This window comes from Seriola dumerili, unplaced genomic scaffold (genome assembly GCF_002260705.1).
Source record: "Seriola dumerili isolate Sdu_G_001 unplaced genomic scaffold, Sdu_1.0 BDQW01000193.1, whole genome shotgun sequence".
NCBI classification, from domain to species: domain Eukaryota; kingdom Metazoa; phylum Chordata; class Actinopteri; order Carangiformes; family Carangidae; genus Seriola; species Seriola dumerili.
In genome coordinates, this window is record NW_019174448.1 from 374,435 (window position 1) to 392,325 (window position 17,891).

General features: G+C 39.2%; 2 protein-coding genes across 2 annotated transcripts in view; one reads left to right on the plus strand and one right to left on the minus strand.

Moving 5' to 3' along the window:
* Positions 1–7,025, plus strand: part of bmp2k (BMP2 inducible kinase) — a 54,277-nt gene extending 47,252 nt beyond the window's left edge. The window contains exon 17 of the mRNA XM_022753776.1: positions 3,691–7,025. Within this exon, the coding sequence (XP_022609497.1) occupies positions 3,691–5,144 (1,454 nt within the window). The 3' untranslated portion in view covers positions 5,145–7,025. The remainder of the gene's footprint in view (positions 1–3,690) is intronic.
* A 162-nt stretch (positions 7,026–7,187) lies between these two features.
* paqr3 (progestin and adipoQ receptor family member 3) lies at positions 7,188–17,411 on the minus strand. Its single transcript, XM_022753774.1, has 8 exons — positions 17,248–17,411; positions 16,102–16,318; positions 15,257–15,419; positions 14,408–14,563; positions 11,471–11,668; positions 11,049–11,139; positions 10,366–10,549; positions 7,188–9,723 (listed from the first exon to the last, which is right to left on the minus strand). The coding sequence occupies exons 1-7, from the start codon at positions 17,306–17,308 to the stop codon at positions 10,407–10,409; spliced, it is 1,029 nt and encodes a 342-aa protein (XP_022609495.1). The 5' UTR covers positions 17,309–17,411; the 3' UTR covers positions 7,188–9,723; positions 10,366–10,406.
* Positions 17,412–17,891: the final 480 nt, after the last annotated feature.

Consider the following 17,891-nt stretch of genomic DNA (forward strand, 5'->3'; position numbering starts at 1 on the left):
TTTTTGACATTTTATTGCCAATACACTATACCTATTGACGTTTTTGCATTTTTTGCCATACTATACTTAGATGTTTTTTGGCAATTTCTAATGCCTTACTATACTATCTTGTGCTATTGCATGCCTGACCATACTATGACGATTTTTATGCCTTTTATGCCTTAAATATACTATGATATTTTTTTGACATTTTATGCCATACTATACCATGACTTTTGGCATTTTCTGTCCTAACCATACTATACTTAAGATGTTTTTTGGCATATATTTCAATGCCCTTAACATATAACTTATCTATTATGATGCCTACCATAAACTATGACGTTTTATGACCTTTTATGCCTTATATACTATGATATTTTTTGACATTTATGCCATACTATACTATGACGTTTTGGCATTTTTCGGCCATACCATACCTAGATGTTTTTTGCAATTTTATGCTCAATATATATTATTTCGATCTCATACCTTCACCATACATAAGTTTTTATGACCTTTTATGCCTTAAATACTATGATGTTTTGACATTTTATTGCCATACTTAACTATGACGCTTTTTGGCATTTTTCTCGGCCATACACTATATTTAGATGGTTTTTGGAATTTATGCCTAAATTAATACTATCGTCTCATACCTCTCACATACTATGAACGTTTTTATGACCTTTCTAGTGCCTTAATATATACTATGATGTTTTTTTGACATTTATGCCATACTATACTATGACGTTTTGGCATATTTTTCTGCCATACTCATACATGAATGTCTTTTTGTGATTTTATGCCTAATCTATATTATTTTCGTCTCATGTACCTTCACATACTATACGTTTTATGACCTTTTATGCCCTTAAATTACACTATTGATGTTTTTTGACATTTTATGCCATACTATAACTATGACGTTTTTTGGCATTTTCTGCCATACTATACTTAGATCGTTTTTTGGCATATTTATGCCTTACATACTATCTTGTATGATGGCCTGACCATACTATGACGTTATTGACCTTTTATGCCTTATATACTATGATATTTTTTTTTGACATTTTATGCCATACTATACTATGACGTTTTTCTAATACACAGTACACAACCTCCAGCCACGTACACACAGCTCCTCACATCTCGCACGAAACGAAATTATAGTAACGGCATAAAATTGCCAAAAGAACATTCTAAGTAAGTCCTGCTATGGCAGGAACGCAGAGGCCAAAAATGCCCAAACGTCACCACTACGTATAGCAACCTATGGCAATAAAATGAGTTCAAAATAAAAATATTCCAAAATATTATGTAAGGCATAAAAGTCATAAAAACGTCATGTCACTGTACAAGCGCGGCACTCATCCACAAAAGATCAAGTCTCTAAGTAGCAATAACAGCATAAATACACTTGCCAAAAAACACTTCTCTAACGGAGCTCACATACATAAGTATGTGGCGATAAATATACAAAGTCCATCCAAAACGTCTAGCCATAGTATAGTATGGCATAAAAACTGTCAAAAAAACATCATAGTATTATTAAGCAATAACAGGTCATAAAAACGTCATGAGTATGTGAAGGTTATGAGACGACAATAATATAATTTAGGGCATTAACACATCAAAAAAAACAATCTAATCTTATAGTATTTGGCCCAGAAAAATGCCCCAAAAACCGCTCCATAGTATCAGTATTGGCATAAAATGTCAAAAACAAAAGCATTCATAGTATATAAGGCCATTAAAAGGTCATAAAAACGTCAATTAGTATGTGAGAGGTATGAGACGAAATAAATATAATTAGGCATAAAATTGCCAAAAAGACCATCTAAGTTATAGTATGGCCGAAAAACTGCCAAAAACGTCATATATAGTATGCATAAACAAAGTGTCAAAAACAAAAACATCATATATATTGAAAAAGCAATTACAAAGGTCATAAAAACGTCCTCATGTAGTATGTGGAAGCTATTGAGACGAAATAATATAAAATTAGCATAAAATTGCAAAAAACATGCTAAGCATAAGTCATGGCTCGAAAAATGCCAAAAAAATCGTCATATAGTATAGTTTTATGTTGGCATAAAATGTCAATAAAAAATATTTCATAGTACTATTAAGGCGTTTTTGAGTTTTTTTGCTGCACTATACTGTTACGTTTTTTGGCATTCTTATCCCATACTATACTTTGATGTTTTTTGGCATTTTCATAGCTAACTATACTATCTTGTTTGATGCCTGACCATACTATGACGTTTTTATGACCTTTCATGCCTTAATATAGTATGATGTACGTATTTTTGAGGTTTTATGCCATACTATACTTTGACTTTTGTGGCATTTTTATACCTTATTGTATTATTTTGTCTCATGTCTTGTCATACTATGGTGTTTATATGACCTTTTATGCATTGATATAGTATGATGTTTTTTCGAAACTTTTTGCATTACAATACTATGACGTTTTATGCCTTACTATACTATGACATTTTTCTCACATTTTTTGCCTTTCAATACTATGATGTTTTTATGAGATTTTATGCCTTATTATACTATGGTCTTTCTATGCCTTACCATACCATGATGTTTTTATGACGTTTTATGCCTCAGTATACTATGGCATTTTTATCAGATTTCATGCCATACTATACTATGACGTTTTATTACATTTTATGCCTTATTATACTATGTTTTTATGATATTGATATTCTTCTACTTACTATACCATGAATTTTTATATCTTACTACTTTGTGTTTGCTGCGTTATTGTATTTTATCTTTTATTGCTTCCTTGTTTCATCTGGCTTACCTGTCATCACGTCCTGCCAATTCAAGTCGTGGAGGGGTTTCCATCTTCATGTTCACAGCAGGGGGCCCTTTCTCTGCTTTCTAATTTAGAACTTCCACTAATAAGGAACAACAAATTGGCTCATTGTACATGGCACAATTTATTTTCAAAATAATCGGAGACTATCCACTTGCTAATTAGACTGATTTCTAAGTTGCCATTATGCAAGTCATATACTATGATGTTTTTATGCCTTATTATTCTATGATGTATTATACCTTACTGTAATCTCTTGGAAATGAATTAATATAAGGCACAATTTTTTTCATCTAATGCCAAATGAGTAAGAATTTATAGAAATGCAGAAGGAGTAGTAATTCCTGTACAAAGCTTTATTTTTGTAAGCCTGGAGGAAGTAACTGTCAGCTTCAATCTTTTTACCAAGAGATTTGAATTTAAAAGCAATTTTGTGAATCTTGAAAAGCCAGGCATCTTATTTCTTTGGCCTCTAAGCCTGTTCTTCTTACTGCAGAGTCAGAGTAGAGAAGTCAGAGCAGCTTTCAGACCATATTGAGTTTTGTGATTCTCCTTCGTCGCTCCTTCTGCTTTATTATTAGACAAACTATTAGGATTTGTATTTGTGGACTTGGGGAAATCCAAATGGAAGCCAAGTAATCCTGATTTCAGTAATGCCACATATCACACAGGCCATGAGGTATTATTAGGAAATGAAAACTTGTACTTGTACTGGCAAGATTCTCCGTCTCACTCGTCCTTTAATTTAAAACTTTCATAATTAAACTTAATCAAAACATCTGCTAGGGGCTGAGGTCTCAAGTAAATCCAGAGTCTTACAATACAAGTAAACTGGTAACATCTTTAACTCTTACATTTGTGTGTTGTTTCTGCAGGTACCAATGCGATAAAGACTGAGCAGAGCAACGAGGAAGTCAGCGTTCCTGCCCCCATCTCAGCAACTGTGGAGGATCTGCAGCCACCTGCAACCAAGGAGCACAAACCAGGCAAAAAGAGTCACTGTAGATCAGGTGAAGAGTCTGACAGTGACTTTGAGTCTGACCCTCCTTCACCGAAAAGCAGCGAGGATGAAGAGCCAGAGGAGGATGAGGCACTGAACAGTGAGCACGGCGACGACACTGAGCCAGAGAATTTAGGACAGAGGCCACTGCTCATGGACTCGGAGGAAGAGGGCGAGGAGGATGATGACAAACACAGCTCTGACTCGGACTACGACCCTAGCCGAGTCAAGAGTCGCTCAAAGAAACCTCCAGCTGGTAAAGCAGCTGCTGCAAGTCCCAGGAGAAGTCCACATGGAGATTCCACGATGACTCTGATCACCCCTCCTGAGTCGCCCAGCGGAGCGAGAGCTGCTCCAACTGAGGAAGCTGTGGATGTTTTTGGTGCTGTTCCCTTCCTGGGAGGAGCCTCGCCTGTCGGGCCTGCAGAAAGCACAGACATCTTTGCCAAAGCGCCTTTCAGGCAAGTCAGCCAAGAGCAGCAAGCTGGGGACGAGTTTGATGTTTTTACCAAAGCACCGTTCAACCGGAACCTCTCCAAGTCTGGAAGGAGTGGCAGTGATGTTCCCATGGGCCAAACGCCGCCCATTTCCCCTGAAGACATTGACATTTTCGGCTTCTCTCCCTTCCACCCAGGCCCCACGGCGCCACCTCCCATCACCTCCAGAAGCGCAGACGATATCTTCCAGCCGTCTTTTGAGGAGTCGGCGAGTCCTCAGCAACAGAGGCTGAAGCAGCGCAGCCTCCAGAAGCTGTCGTCACGCCAGAGAAAAACCAAGCAGGAGTCCACAGCAGGTGGCAGCAATGGGAAACGGCACCACGGTACGCCCACTGGGGGGCGCAAGACCAACAAGCCAACTTACCGCACACCTGAGCGAGTCCGCAGACACAAGAAGGTCGGCCGGAGAGACTCGCAGAGCAGCAACGAGTTCCTCAGCACCTCTGACTCTAAGGAGAACATCAGTGTTGACATCACCATGGCTGAAGGGAAAGACAAAGGAGCCTCTTTGCCAGTAGACGACGCTCTTTTAGACCCGTTTGGAGCCAAACCTTTCCACCCTCAGGACGGATGTCGGCACAGCCAGTATCAAGGCCTCAGCGACAGTAAGAGCGACATGGGCACAGCCAATGGCAAGTCCTGGACGGGTTCTCTTCACGGTGCTCTTGGAGAAAGCAAAATCATGGATGACTTTGGGGCGGTGCCTTTCACAGAACTGGTCATCCACAGTGGACCTCAGCAGCAGCAGCAGCAGCAGCAGCAGCAGCAGGCGCCTTCGCAGCCGGTGGATCTTGACCCGTTCGGAGCTGCACCGTTTCCCTCAAAACAGTGACTTCTCTTGCGTCTTCCTGCTCTGTTTGCTGTTAAATAACCCCTGAGCTTCTTCTTTTTTTTTTTTGGTTTGGGATCATTTTCAACAAGTCATGGAACCACAAGCTAATACTGTCCTGATGCTTCTTTTTTGAAAAAATTTTATCACAGCTCTCAGTTTGAGTAACAAAAACCTAAGTCCTGTGGGGTGCGAGTGTTTCCACATATCTTTCAGCTGTACCTGTTTGCTGAGAGGCCTTTTATGCTGCATCTTAACACTTATAGAGACATTCGAACCAGAAGACCTACTCGAAAAATTGTACTGTGATTATAAGCTTGACGTTTGACTGCTTGACTCGCTGCAAAAAGCTCCTTATGGCCTGCCTTGTTTTTTTTGTTTTTTTTTAGCACCACAAAGCCTTACCTGAGCTCGGCTCTGCCTTGCTGCACAGTACCTCGGAAAAAACACGACACAATCGGCCCGCGTTGGCCTCTCGTGTCGGTGGAAATCATTTGGGAGATGACCTTAACCACTTTGTTTTATCCTCATTAGACCTTTCTCTATGCATAATTTCACAGTAGTCTTTACGCAGCCACAAAAGGCTGTGATCTGTCGCATGTCACCTGAATACTAGAAGGGATCGAATTTTATTCTACTTCCTTAAAAACTTTTATCTGTTAATTGCGACAAGTTTAAATTTAGGCTCCTAACTTTTTTTTGCAGTAAAATTGTATGTAACTACTGTTAATTTTTTATGAAGTTACAACTCAACACATTCTGTTAGAAATAAGGAAGAAATAAAACACACAGCCACATTAGATAACTAGTCTAGGGTTTGTGTTTTAAGAAGTTTGACCCATATAGAAACGTGTAAGCTGCACTGCTCCTTTCTCAGCTCTCAACATTAGACTTTGTAACATTTTTAGAATAATTTATGCTCATTGAAATGGCTACTGCACCAACAGTTAAAGGACAAGGCTGGTGGTATTCTATCAATTTTGTTACTGTCCACAAAGGCCATGAAAAGACCAAAACCAACGATGGTTTATCGCATTAGTCTGTCTCTAAACACAGCCCATCGGTTCCTACTGAAAACGAAACTCTTAAAAGCAATAGCTTGACGTTTTGCTAAATAAGGTTATTTAACCATTGATACCCCCTCTTTTATATGTCTGTTTAATGTGGAGCTACAACCAGCTCTGTCTGAAAGCTACCAGAACCTCTAAAGATCACTAATTGGCAAAAGAAAAATAAAAAAATCAACAAAACTGTGGTTTTACGGGAACATGTTATTTAGTGAGCTTTAAAGGTTTTCATTGGTGAATTATTTTTTTTTACTTTTAGACAAGCCCATGTTAGCTGTTTTCCCTGTTTCCAGTCATTTTGCTGTGCTAAGATAATTGGCTGATCGCTCTAGCTTCATATTGAAAGTACAAAATGCGAGAGTGGCATCAATCTTCGAATCTAATGTGAGAATGTGCTTTTCTTAAGTAAGTTTTTTTAGCAAACATTAGGAAATGGTGCATCTGTTAGGGACTTCAGCTGCGGATTAATCTTTGGGATACATCTGCTATACTTATTGGTTTTGGTCTTTTCATGGGATTTGTTGACAAAAAAAAAAAAGATAGACTTTCACCAGACTTCCTTGTTAACACAGGTCTCTCTGCTGCAGAACGAGGTAAATAGTTCATAAAAGGGAAACCCCCCCCCCCCATTTAAGACTGACTGCGAAATCTGTGATGTAATATTCAGGTCATTTGTCTCCATGACAACACCTTTCAGCGCTGAATTCTTCCATGAACTCGTTCTGTGTGCTCTACGTCGACGGCCTTAAGCATTTACCTACACAACCCATTGGCACATTGGTTTGAATTAAAGGTTGCTGTGTTTTCACCATTGGAACCATTTGATACAAATACTTTACTTTTTATTTTCACCAGGGTAAATCTTATATTGTATTTATCATGCTTTACTGCTGTTTGATGCAATAAATAAGATTCATCTCAGTGCAGCTGGAGGTGGATGCTGTAAAGTGGAATTTTAAAACAAAGCAGTTTAACACTTTTTAAACAGTACACAGTTAATTTTATTTAGAGTCGAGTTCAGCAGTTTGATTGCTCGCGTATGAAAAAAGTCCAAGATACAAAACTTCAGCTGCTACAAAACAAGTCTCAGACACACAAGAGCTTATCAAAGACGACATGTTTTCAGAGAAATCTTCACAGAGCAGGTTTATAATGAATAACTTAACACAGAACCACAAAAAGAATCTGAAACCGTAACACCAGAGAACGTTCATCTCCGTCTAAATCTTAAAAACATTACGTATCACACAGAAAACAAATGACTTTCATTCCAAAATGAGACAGCTACCATTCAACTGGACACCTACTGTGATTGAATGATGACTAAGGGGACATGCATTCATGTTTGAAGCATTAAGACTAGTATTTTTACATTTTGAGTGATTCATCTTCCCAGCATGGATGTGTTGCATTTTGGAATGAAGGAAAAAAAAAATTTAAAAATCGACTTTTAACATTGCACATCACCCTAAATGAGCTGGAGAACGTTTACACGTCTGAAAACACTGAGTTTACCCACAGTGGGAGAGTCTCTCATCGGTTCAGGCAGAAAAAGCAGTTACTATTTTCTAACAATGAGAAGAAGCAAAGTAGTAAAGTCTGAATCTACAGTAGATAACAGAGCTGCACAGTACAGAGGAAAACTGCAGTTGTATTATGAAGTGCAATGACGTGTGGATTACACGTTTCTAAAAAGTTAAATCAGTGCTGGAATCTTTAAAAACAAAAGTGTCCCGATTTCAAATGAATTGTAACTCGACAGTAATTACAGTGACGTACACTTAAAAGTGACGATGTGCAGAGTCAATCAAGTGACGGCTGCACAACAGGATGTAGTTAAGCCTTGAAACGAACTATAATAAATGCTAAAAAAACAAACAAATCATGAAATTTAAGACCGGCAGAAGCTTTCCTAAGTTTGTTTGTTGTCCATCAGCGCACACGTTGCATCATTCTCTACAATGATGATGAACGCAGACAGATGAGGGCCTTTTCTTCCAGAGTAACGAACTGGTGCTGAAGCTTTAAAGAAATACACATAAGCAACTGAAAAGTCTGTACCAAATATTTTCTCTACTTTTCAGTTGCATATTTGTATCGTTTACTGTACAAGAAGTTAACTTATATAACTATACATATATATATATATATATATAGTGCAGACATCAGTATTTAGAGTTTAGAACTGGGACACAGTTTAAAAGTCTCACTAGCAGCCCCTACAGGCTGAGCTGCTCCCTCACACCCTGACCACTCGCCCTCCACACAACTCAACTGTCACTGGGTTTGTTTACGGAGGCGACGGCAAGAATTTTTCAATTAAACTATAGTTTTACCTGTGAGCCGACAGCTTTTCTTTAACGAGCCGCAGTTTCAATAAATAGAAAACACTGCAGTAGTGAACACTGAGGCTTCTCCTCTCAAACATCCTGTGCAGCTCTTGACGTACATGTCAGTGTGAACGGAGGCAACGCAGCCCCGACACAAAAGAACATAAAACAAAAAACATTCAATTCTGGAGCACCAGGTACTCACATGTCTGAAGTACAACATTTCACCATCCTGTGACCAAAACAACCTGTTGTTCGTCTCGCTCAGCGGTAAGAAAACACAAACACCGACACTGTTCCCAATGAAGGACAAAAACCTAAAACGTGAGAAAATGTTGAGTGTCTCCGAGTCTTTGGTTTTTCTATCTACATTAACATGAAAGAGAAAGATACTGCTCAGTTTTTGCTTGTTTTTGCTACAAAATGATTTTGACATTTTGGGAAGAAGAGAGAATCCATTAGAAATAATTTGGTTTGAGTTTAACTCTACACATCTCAACCATTTAAGCTTACAACACCCTAAAAACTGATTGTTTTCTAACACCCACTGGTGACATTTAACAACTGAAACATTTCATTTTCCCTTTAAAGGACATTTATTGTGATTAATTACTGAAAGAAGCTTAAAGGTTGTGGTTTGTTTTCAAAGTATCAAACGCCTCAGGTTGAGAACAACTTTAAAAATAAAGTGTTACAATTGAAAATTGGGAATTTTAAGAGCAAAACTTCATATAAGTCGAGTTAATTTAATTTTCCAAGAGCTACATGATGTTTTATTTACAGGCACTTACAAAAATTTGCAGGATCTCTTCTAAAAAAAAGAAAAGAAAAAAAAGAAATGCTACTGGACTGAACCTGCTTTTTGTCTGTGATTTATACAGAGGAACAGACAGTTATTTCAAACTTCTGTAAATTTGAATGCAGTGCAATGGCCTCAAACAAAACTGACAAGCTGGTAAAAAAAAAAACAATAGTGACTGTTCACCTTCCACCACTCAGAGGTCCCGTTTTATCTTAAAGATATACATACACTCCACATCCTGGAGGCTCGCTGGCCCTCTGTTGGTTTCCTCTGTCGTCACGGAGACTCACAGGTAAGTGGTAACACTGCGATGGACTGAGAGCCTGGTGTGCCCCTGCCTTCTGTCCAATGCATGCTGGGATTCGCTGCAGCTGTTCACCAACCTAAAGAGAGAGAGAGAGAGAGAGAGAGAGAGAGAGAGAGAGAAACAAACAGTTTCAATGATGAGAGAATTAATAATTAAAATCATAATAATTAAAACCAATTAAAGTGTCTGTACCACATAATGAAAACTGACGTATGTTCTGTAAGTGAAAAACATTCGTTAATTATGTCACTTAAACATATTTCTCAACTTCAAACTCTAAATATGAACTTTTCATTTTAAATTTTAACTCCACAGCCACTAAAAACTAAATCTAAAGTATAATCCTGGAGTGATTCCGGTTCTGTTCTGTTTTTAAAAAAATAATTTTCATCACCCGGTTTGAGTTTACCCAAACTGAAGCTGTTTAAAACTCTCAGCCAAGAAAACAGCTGGAGGCTTATATTCGAACTCAGTCTCTCTTTCACTTGGATTTCATATTATTTCATATTCAGAAACAAAGTAGAAGCCAAATGCACCATCGTTTTTCTTCCAATTTTCCTCTAAAATCTTTTTAACCACTAGTAAAAGACACATCACTGGACGTGACTTTAACATTTAGACCAGAACACTTGATTAACAGTGAAACCTAATGACAGATACACTGGGAGATATCTCCAGTTGTCAGGTTCAGTACAGTGACAGTGGAGCTGCTTCTTACCGTCTCAAAGCGGCAGGACTCCCAGAGTGCTCAGCAGTGTCCTAGGCGTGTTGGGGGGCGTCGGGGCAGGGCTGGCTGTGTCTGTACGCCATGATGAAGCCTGATGTCTGGTGCCACCAGTAAAACATCAGCACTAGAAGCAAGTGCCACACCTGGTGACTGGAGCCCAGGTAGTTCAGCTGACCTGCAGAAACATTAAACCAGAGTCTTGACAGTTTTTACTTTGGCTGCAAAGTCCTGACACACTGAAAGACCATTTGTGATTTTGAATATAATGTAATAGAGTAAGTTTTTAAAGCATCTTTAACATTGGTCTTTTACTTGTGCCACATCATCCTTCACAACAGCTGAGGTACATCAGGATACTCTGCAGGTAATTGTCCAGATATTTTTGTGCAATGTTTTTTAAGATCTGGAAAACACCAGATCAAATGTGCAAATGCTTCAAATTCACATAAAACAAAAATCTGAAACATTTTTTATGAAGCTTCAAGCTGTTAAAAACGCCTCCAAAAAATAAAACTACAACCTCGAGCCTCTTAAACATTTCACTGGTTAATATTATAATATTGATCATTTATGATCAACTCTGGAGCTATAAATACTTATACTGTATCGTATTGTAGTAGTGAGAACAGAACAGAGTGACTGAGACGCCGGAGGAAATGAAAAAGCAGTCTCACCTGGGAAGTAGCGTTCAGGAACTTTGGAAACGTAGAAAATGAGAGCTAATGCTGCGATGAAGTACATGCCCAGGACACGAGGAACAAAAGCCTGAAGGAAAAAAAAGAAATATTTACTGAACCAGTGTGTGGACAGAACTGAACATCAACAACCTGAAACAATGACTCATGCCGCTGCTGAGAGAGCTGTAAGTATAAATAACATTATTACAGAAGCACGGTGCAGCACCTGTTGTCTGAAGCTCTTCCTCCATATTTTTTCCTCTATAAATCATTTTCAACTTTCAGATTAAATTTGGTCAAAATATTGAAGGTTCACACAGCTCAACATCAAATTTAACCCTCTCAAAAAAAAGAAAAGAAAAAGAGAATCAAGGAAGAGAACATCATGGTTATTGCGACACGGCGGACAGCGCGCTCACCTGGACGAGCTCGGAGGAGAAGCCCCCCGTGATGCAGATCCAGTGGACGGTGGGGATGAGGCCGTACCCGGCCACCGAGCAGAAGATGAGCGAGCGCAGCTGCTTCCACTGCTTGCTGAGGTAATGAGGGTGGATCTGAGCGAAGAAGACGGCCAGGATCATGGCCAGGACCGTCACCAGGTACACCTGCCGCCAGTACTGCAGGGAGAGGGTCAAAGGTCAGTATCTACATGTAGCAGGTTCAATTTAAGAGTTTTAACTTGTTGTGAAAAGCAATTTATTTTTGTGCTTTCCTCCTCTGCACAGAACATTGTTTTCAGCTTCTGTGTTTCACGCTCAAACCATTAGTCGAATGAATGGGAATGAATCATTTATCCAGCAAAACTATCAAATGTCTCGTTCCTGCGTCTCACACTTCTCTGTTTTATATCACAGACACTTAATGTGTTTGAGTCGTAATGAGCATTTTTCATTACATCTTCGTATAAATCGTGAATTAAAATAATTGTTTGTAGCAGCCCCGGACCGCTCTCTGATCCAAATCACTTGAGTGTTTGTTGGTCACTTTCACTTTTTTCACACACTCTCTCTCTCTCTCTCTCTCTTTTTAATTAACACCTCAGGCCATTTCATGTATGGGTTTATTTTATTTGCATCAGCATTACAATGATACAACTAATCTGCTTGGAAAAAAAAAGCTGTGAAGATCTGTCCATCTGCTCTCCTACTGTTTCAGTTGTTGTCATATACATGAAAATATAAAAGCAAAGCTGCAGCGCGCCCTCGGATCTGCACGTGATATTTAAACTTCTATAAGTGAGTGTGTAAAGTCTGGACACTCTCGGTCCCTTCTGTCCGTTTGTGTGGATGTAGGCCTCCGTCCAGTCACACGTCCTCGTGTGACGAGTCCTGCTGAATTTCACAGTGAATAAATTTGCACCAGGAACAAGGCCCCACTCGGCTCCAGCCAAAAAAAATTTTTTAAGCTCTTCTGCTAACAGACACCATGTTCTCTCCTCCAGATCTACATTTCTACAGCACTCTGACGAGACCAGACTTTGACTAGCTAAATATAAAAATCAGCTTTTCTGTAGGGACTTGGCTTGCCATAAGAGTAGAGCCACCCAGAAGCAAGAGCCCCAGTCTTGGCAGGGACTGAGGGAGGGGGGCCCTTCGCTGAGACGGCTCCCAGACTTGCGAACGTCATATGGTGGGGAACAGGAGTGACGGACCGCACCGTGAACGCAGCCATCTGGTTTGGGCTGGAGCAGATTTCAGCTGCGTTCTGGGGGCAAAATAACCCGGCGCTTCCAATATGCGGGGGAAAGCGAACAGTACGGAGCGAAGCCAAACACTTCAGGAGTAAGAAAAATAAAAAAATAAAAAAAAGAAAGATGCAAACCGGACAGAAAAAAACATGGTGGTGGGCGGCTGGAATAAGGAACTGAAACTGGCTTGTGTCATCAGAGGCTGTTTTCCAAACGGCGAGCGCGGCGAAGGTGTCGTGTTGCTTATTCACCAGGAACAATGAGTCAATCAGCAGAGCCAGACTGTGGGCTCCGCTTCAGCTTTATTCAATTACTGCTTCTCAAAGGCCGAGGATGTTGCAAAGTCTCCTGGGAGTTCGGTTATAGATGTTAAACTCTCAGTGCATTTAACGCTCACACAAAACCATGTTTACATCATCGATAATATACATCTAACTGCAGTAAGTTTAACAGCAACGTTAAGTGGATCTTTTGTTTATTTTTTTACTCAGCTATATTGTAAATAAGGTATTTACCTTAATGTAGTTCTGAGTTAGAATAAAGATTCCCTATAATCAATGATATGAGCAGCAAATAGTGCTGGTATCTGATCTCAATTATTTATTGTTACCAGTCAAAGTCAGTTCAATGATCTTCTTTACTTGTTGGTTTCTCATCTAAACTGTAATTTGGTCACTTCACAGTTTCTATGTCGACTTAAAATGACACTGACAGGAGGGAAACATTGACCGCTATTGATTAGACAGGGAACATTATAACTAAACATCTCACTGCGCAACAAGAAACTGGCTCAAAAGAACACTGTAGCCTTTTTATATCATTTTATGAAAGTAAATTTCTTGTACAGCTGTTTGTATTTAGACAAAATTTAAATTCTGAGGACTCGGCTTCTTTCTTAAATAAAAAATGGTTTATGTAAATAAACATAAGTTTGTATTTCTCAAAGCTAAGGTAAGACATCAAAGAACATCCCTGGTAAACAAAGACAGAGTCTCAGCAGCCTGAGATTCTGGAAATGTTGGGAAAAGAAAAAACTCTCACAGCTCAGAAATACAAAAAATACTACAGGGTTTGTACAATGAAGCTCGTGACTAATCTCTCAGGAGTGTTTAACTTTGACCTTGCTCATGAATTTAAAGTGTAATGCCTCTTCTGTTGGATCCCTGAGTAAATTTAATTATTTTTTGCAAATGTATTGGCAGCAAGAAACAGTGACACGTTGATTTACATACTCAGGGAAGCGAGATCAAAGGGTTAGAGCTGAACTTGATTTTTCTTTCCTCGATAGAATCTGACACTTTGTTCAATAGATAACACTAATCTTCAAACAAATGCTGATAATATTCAGACACGCGACACCTTATCTGCCCATCTGATTCCATCAGGAGCAATTTCAGCGGCGTTGTGGTTATGTGGTATTAGGATGCCAGTCCTTTCGGTCACTCATCTGTACTGTGTATCTGCTGTTTTACTTCTGCTGCTGTGACACTTGAATGTCTCTGTGTGGGATGAATCAAGTCTGATCTGATGCGCTGAGGGGAGAAGTAGCTGGTGAACGACCTGAGTTACCGCCCACTCATGTCAACATAAAGACAAAGTAAAACAAAATCGTCACGCGGATGTCGGAGCCTGATGAATCAGAGGAGTGGACTGCAGGCTGAAGACTTACATTATTGCAGTAGAATGTGTAGAAGACTCCGGGGACATAACATCCCAGGATGCCGATGGAGATACCGGCATAATCCAGCGCCATCCAGCGGCGGCCGGTCTTCTCCGAGCGGTGGCAGCAGAACAGGTGGTAACCCACCGAACACAGCATACACAGCTGAGTCATGCGAGGGCCACAAACAAAAAAACAAAAAGAGACAGTCAGACATTACAGCAGAGAAGGATGCGATTTACAAAGCAAGATATCGAGTAGAAAAATACGAATAATCTAACAAGAGATGTCCCAACCGCTCTTCACTTCAAAATTCCCCAGTTTCTCAACAGTCACATTTTTAATTGGATGTGACGACTCTGTTTGTCAGATCCCTGTGTTTATTTTTAATTTGCTAAGAATATCTGCCAATATTTTGGATTAAGTCTGATGTTATTCTGTGACCGCTCAGATTAAGGTAACACCACACAACTGTCACATATGCAGTTTCCAAGATATGCGACTAATTTGAAATCACCACATTGCTGAACACTAGGTCACAACACCTTGTTGTAACTGAGCCTCAAAAGCAGAACACAAGCTAAAATAAGCCTAAATAAACTTTGCTAAATGTGAAGGTGACAGAAACAGACCTTAAATATCTTTTTGCAATTAAGCCTTATTCATTTTTATTAACTGGACAACAAACTTAGAATTTGGTGTGAAAAAGCAAACATGTATGAGTTCAGATATTTATACTTAAACCTGACAAAACAAAACCACCAGTGCTTTGTATTTATAATATAAGAGACATCATAATAAGATGACATCATAACCACACAGTAATGGCTGACGTAACTGGAAAACTCAGTCCTGTACCTGGAAGCAGAAAAGCCCAATGGAGTAGATGACGTAATCCTCTCTGGAGGCACCGAAGGCCGGCAGCACAGAGGCCATGTTGTACACCCCGAGACAGAAGAAGAGCAGGAAGCCCAACAGATGGCTCCAGATATTCACCGTCTCATTGGACAGAATGAAGAGGCTGCAAAAGAGGATTTACCAACTTCAAAATCAGATAAAATATGTCAGTTCTCCTCGTCCTAAAATCATCCCTCACTACAGACTGGCATCAGTAATCTCAGCTGCACAGCTCACAGTATTTATATTCATACTTGCCTGGAATAAAATTGCTTTAGTGTAATTAGCTGTTATAACTCCCCGAACAAACTTCGGTTGCTTCACAAAATCCGAATTAATATTTGTCAGTGGTTAAATATTGTTCTCAATAAAAGAAAAAGGAAACCCCATCTGTATTTCAGGATATCGATTTATTTTTCAGGAAGTATCCTTAAAGAAAGACAAACTGAATCAACACAAAAACCTACTGCATGTCAAGGAGAAAAAGACAAAGTTTTGTTTTCCTGCACTGTTGAAAGGAAATCATCCTCCTCTTATGTTGTATTATTATATAAACAGTGTTCTACAGTTTTAGTGTGGACTGAGAGGATGAATCTAAATTGATCTAAATTTTAAAAACGCAATAAAGCACTGCATGAAATATTCAACAGACAGCTGATTAAAACATCCCCGAGCCAACCACTACAGCTGACTCTGCACACTGACTTCCATGAGGAGTGATCAAGAGAAAACACAATTTCTCCTTTGGGGAGTAGTGAGGTAATACAAGATAAGTAATGAAGTCACTGATTAATAAAGCTTTTCACCTTTTGATGCACAGTCTGGAGGGCAGGTAGGCTCTGTATCCATCTGTGATGTAGGGGTTCTCCCTCAGAAACACTGGGATCTGTTCGTAGGTGTACAGTCTGATCCCTCTGGGCACCAGCACAGGCCAGTACTGATAACCTCCCAGCTCGATGTAGTGTGCCGTCTGGGCGTTCTTCTGAGGTTTCTGAGGCATGGCTGCTTTAGCGTGACCTGAAGCTGAGAAGCCAGATCCAGATCAGATTCAATTAAGGCTGGAACTTACATAGCAAGTCTAATTAAAAAACAGTATGGCACGGTTGACCAGTTTAATGCTGACACATTTAAACTGTAGACAAGTTTGTCAGATCTACCTGCTACTGTGGCAGGAGAAATTTCTTACTGTTTAATGGAATAAGGAGTAAGTGACCAAGTTACTGAAACTGTATCTTTAATTATTTGTTGAATTCAACAAGTGAAGTACATAATGATCCTCTATTTATAGAAACTACAGAAGCTCATATCTGCTAGCTAACATTACAAGGCTACTTAAAAAGGTGCAGCCACCGACTTGTCTTTCATTTCATCTAATTTTACTTTACGTTACGTTAACCATCTACAATTTATCCGTACCGCTGTAATTTTAAGGAGAAAAACTAATGCCAAACACTGTTCGGTAACACCGCCAGAAAATAGCTCACTAGTTCTTTAAGAAGTCTTAGCAACCAAACTTTGATTCAATAAGCAGCTGATACACCAAGCAAAATGTGAATTTATAGAAACAATCCTATCTATCCCAATCTTTGCCCATCAATAATGGCTTAACTTTTACACAGTGTATTGATCAGTGTAACGGTGGCGAGCACTGAGTCGCCGATATTGAAAGTTTTGGATTTGTTGACATAACGTGCTTGCTTTGTAAATCATTATAGGCCGACTGTGTCCAAAGCACCAACTGAACTAGAAACCATTTTAAGTGAAGTCTTATCCCGTAAATAACACTCTAGCTGACCGAGTCAATGTTAAAATTACACACTTTTCGAAGAGAGTTCGGCAACTAGTGTTTTAACTACAGCTCGAGTCTGTTTGAACAGGCTAACCTTATTAGAAGCTAGCTATTAGCTAACACGCCGCTTTGTTTAGAGTCAATAAATAAACAATAAACTTACCTTTTAGTTTGCTATATGCGTAGTTTGTGTCATTTTGTGGTTTGTAGTACGTGCTACGCATTTGTAAACATAAGTAAACACTGACTTAAAAACAACGTAATGTTTTATCAAGTTTCGGCTACAACATCTTCCAAATCACCACCGACGTCATCAGTGAAGGACCCCTTCCGTGTGTCCGAGGACTGCCTGAGTAAAAACAACAGACCCAAAACCGACTAATACCGATTGACGCAACTCCGCTGATGAAGACCTTCAAGCAGCTGGAAGCATCGAAAATTAGTAAGAGGACCTTGAGTCAAGGTTTTTCTTTTAGAATTACAAACTTGCTAACTCTGCCACGCCTTTTCTGGTATTGAATTTTATTGAATATTTGAACGACCAAAAGTTACACATTTATAACCACATTGCCACTCCACACATTTTTACAATTCGTTTTTATGATAAAGAAGAAAATATTCACATAATTCTCAATAGCCCAAGAGTTAATTAATTTAATATTTGAAACTCTGACTTATAGTTGCCAAAAAAGGGATATGATCTCACTTCAAATATTCAAATGAGTTGTTTAGCATGAAAAAAATAAGTAACAATGTAAACTCTATGGATTTGAACAGTGTCCACACTGGTTATAGGTCTCTTCTGTA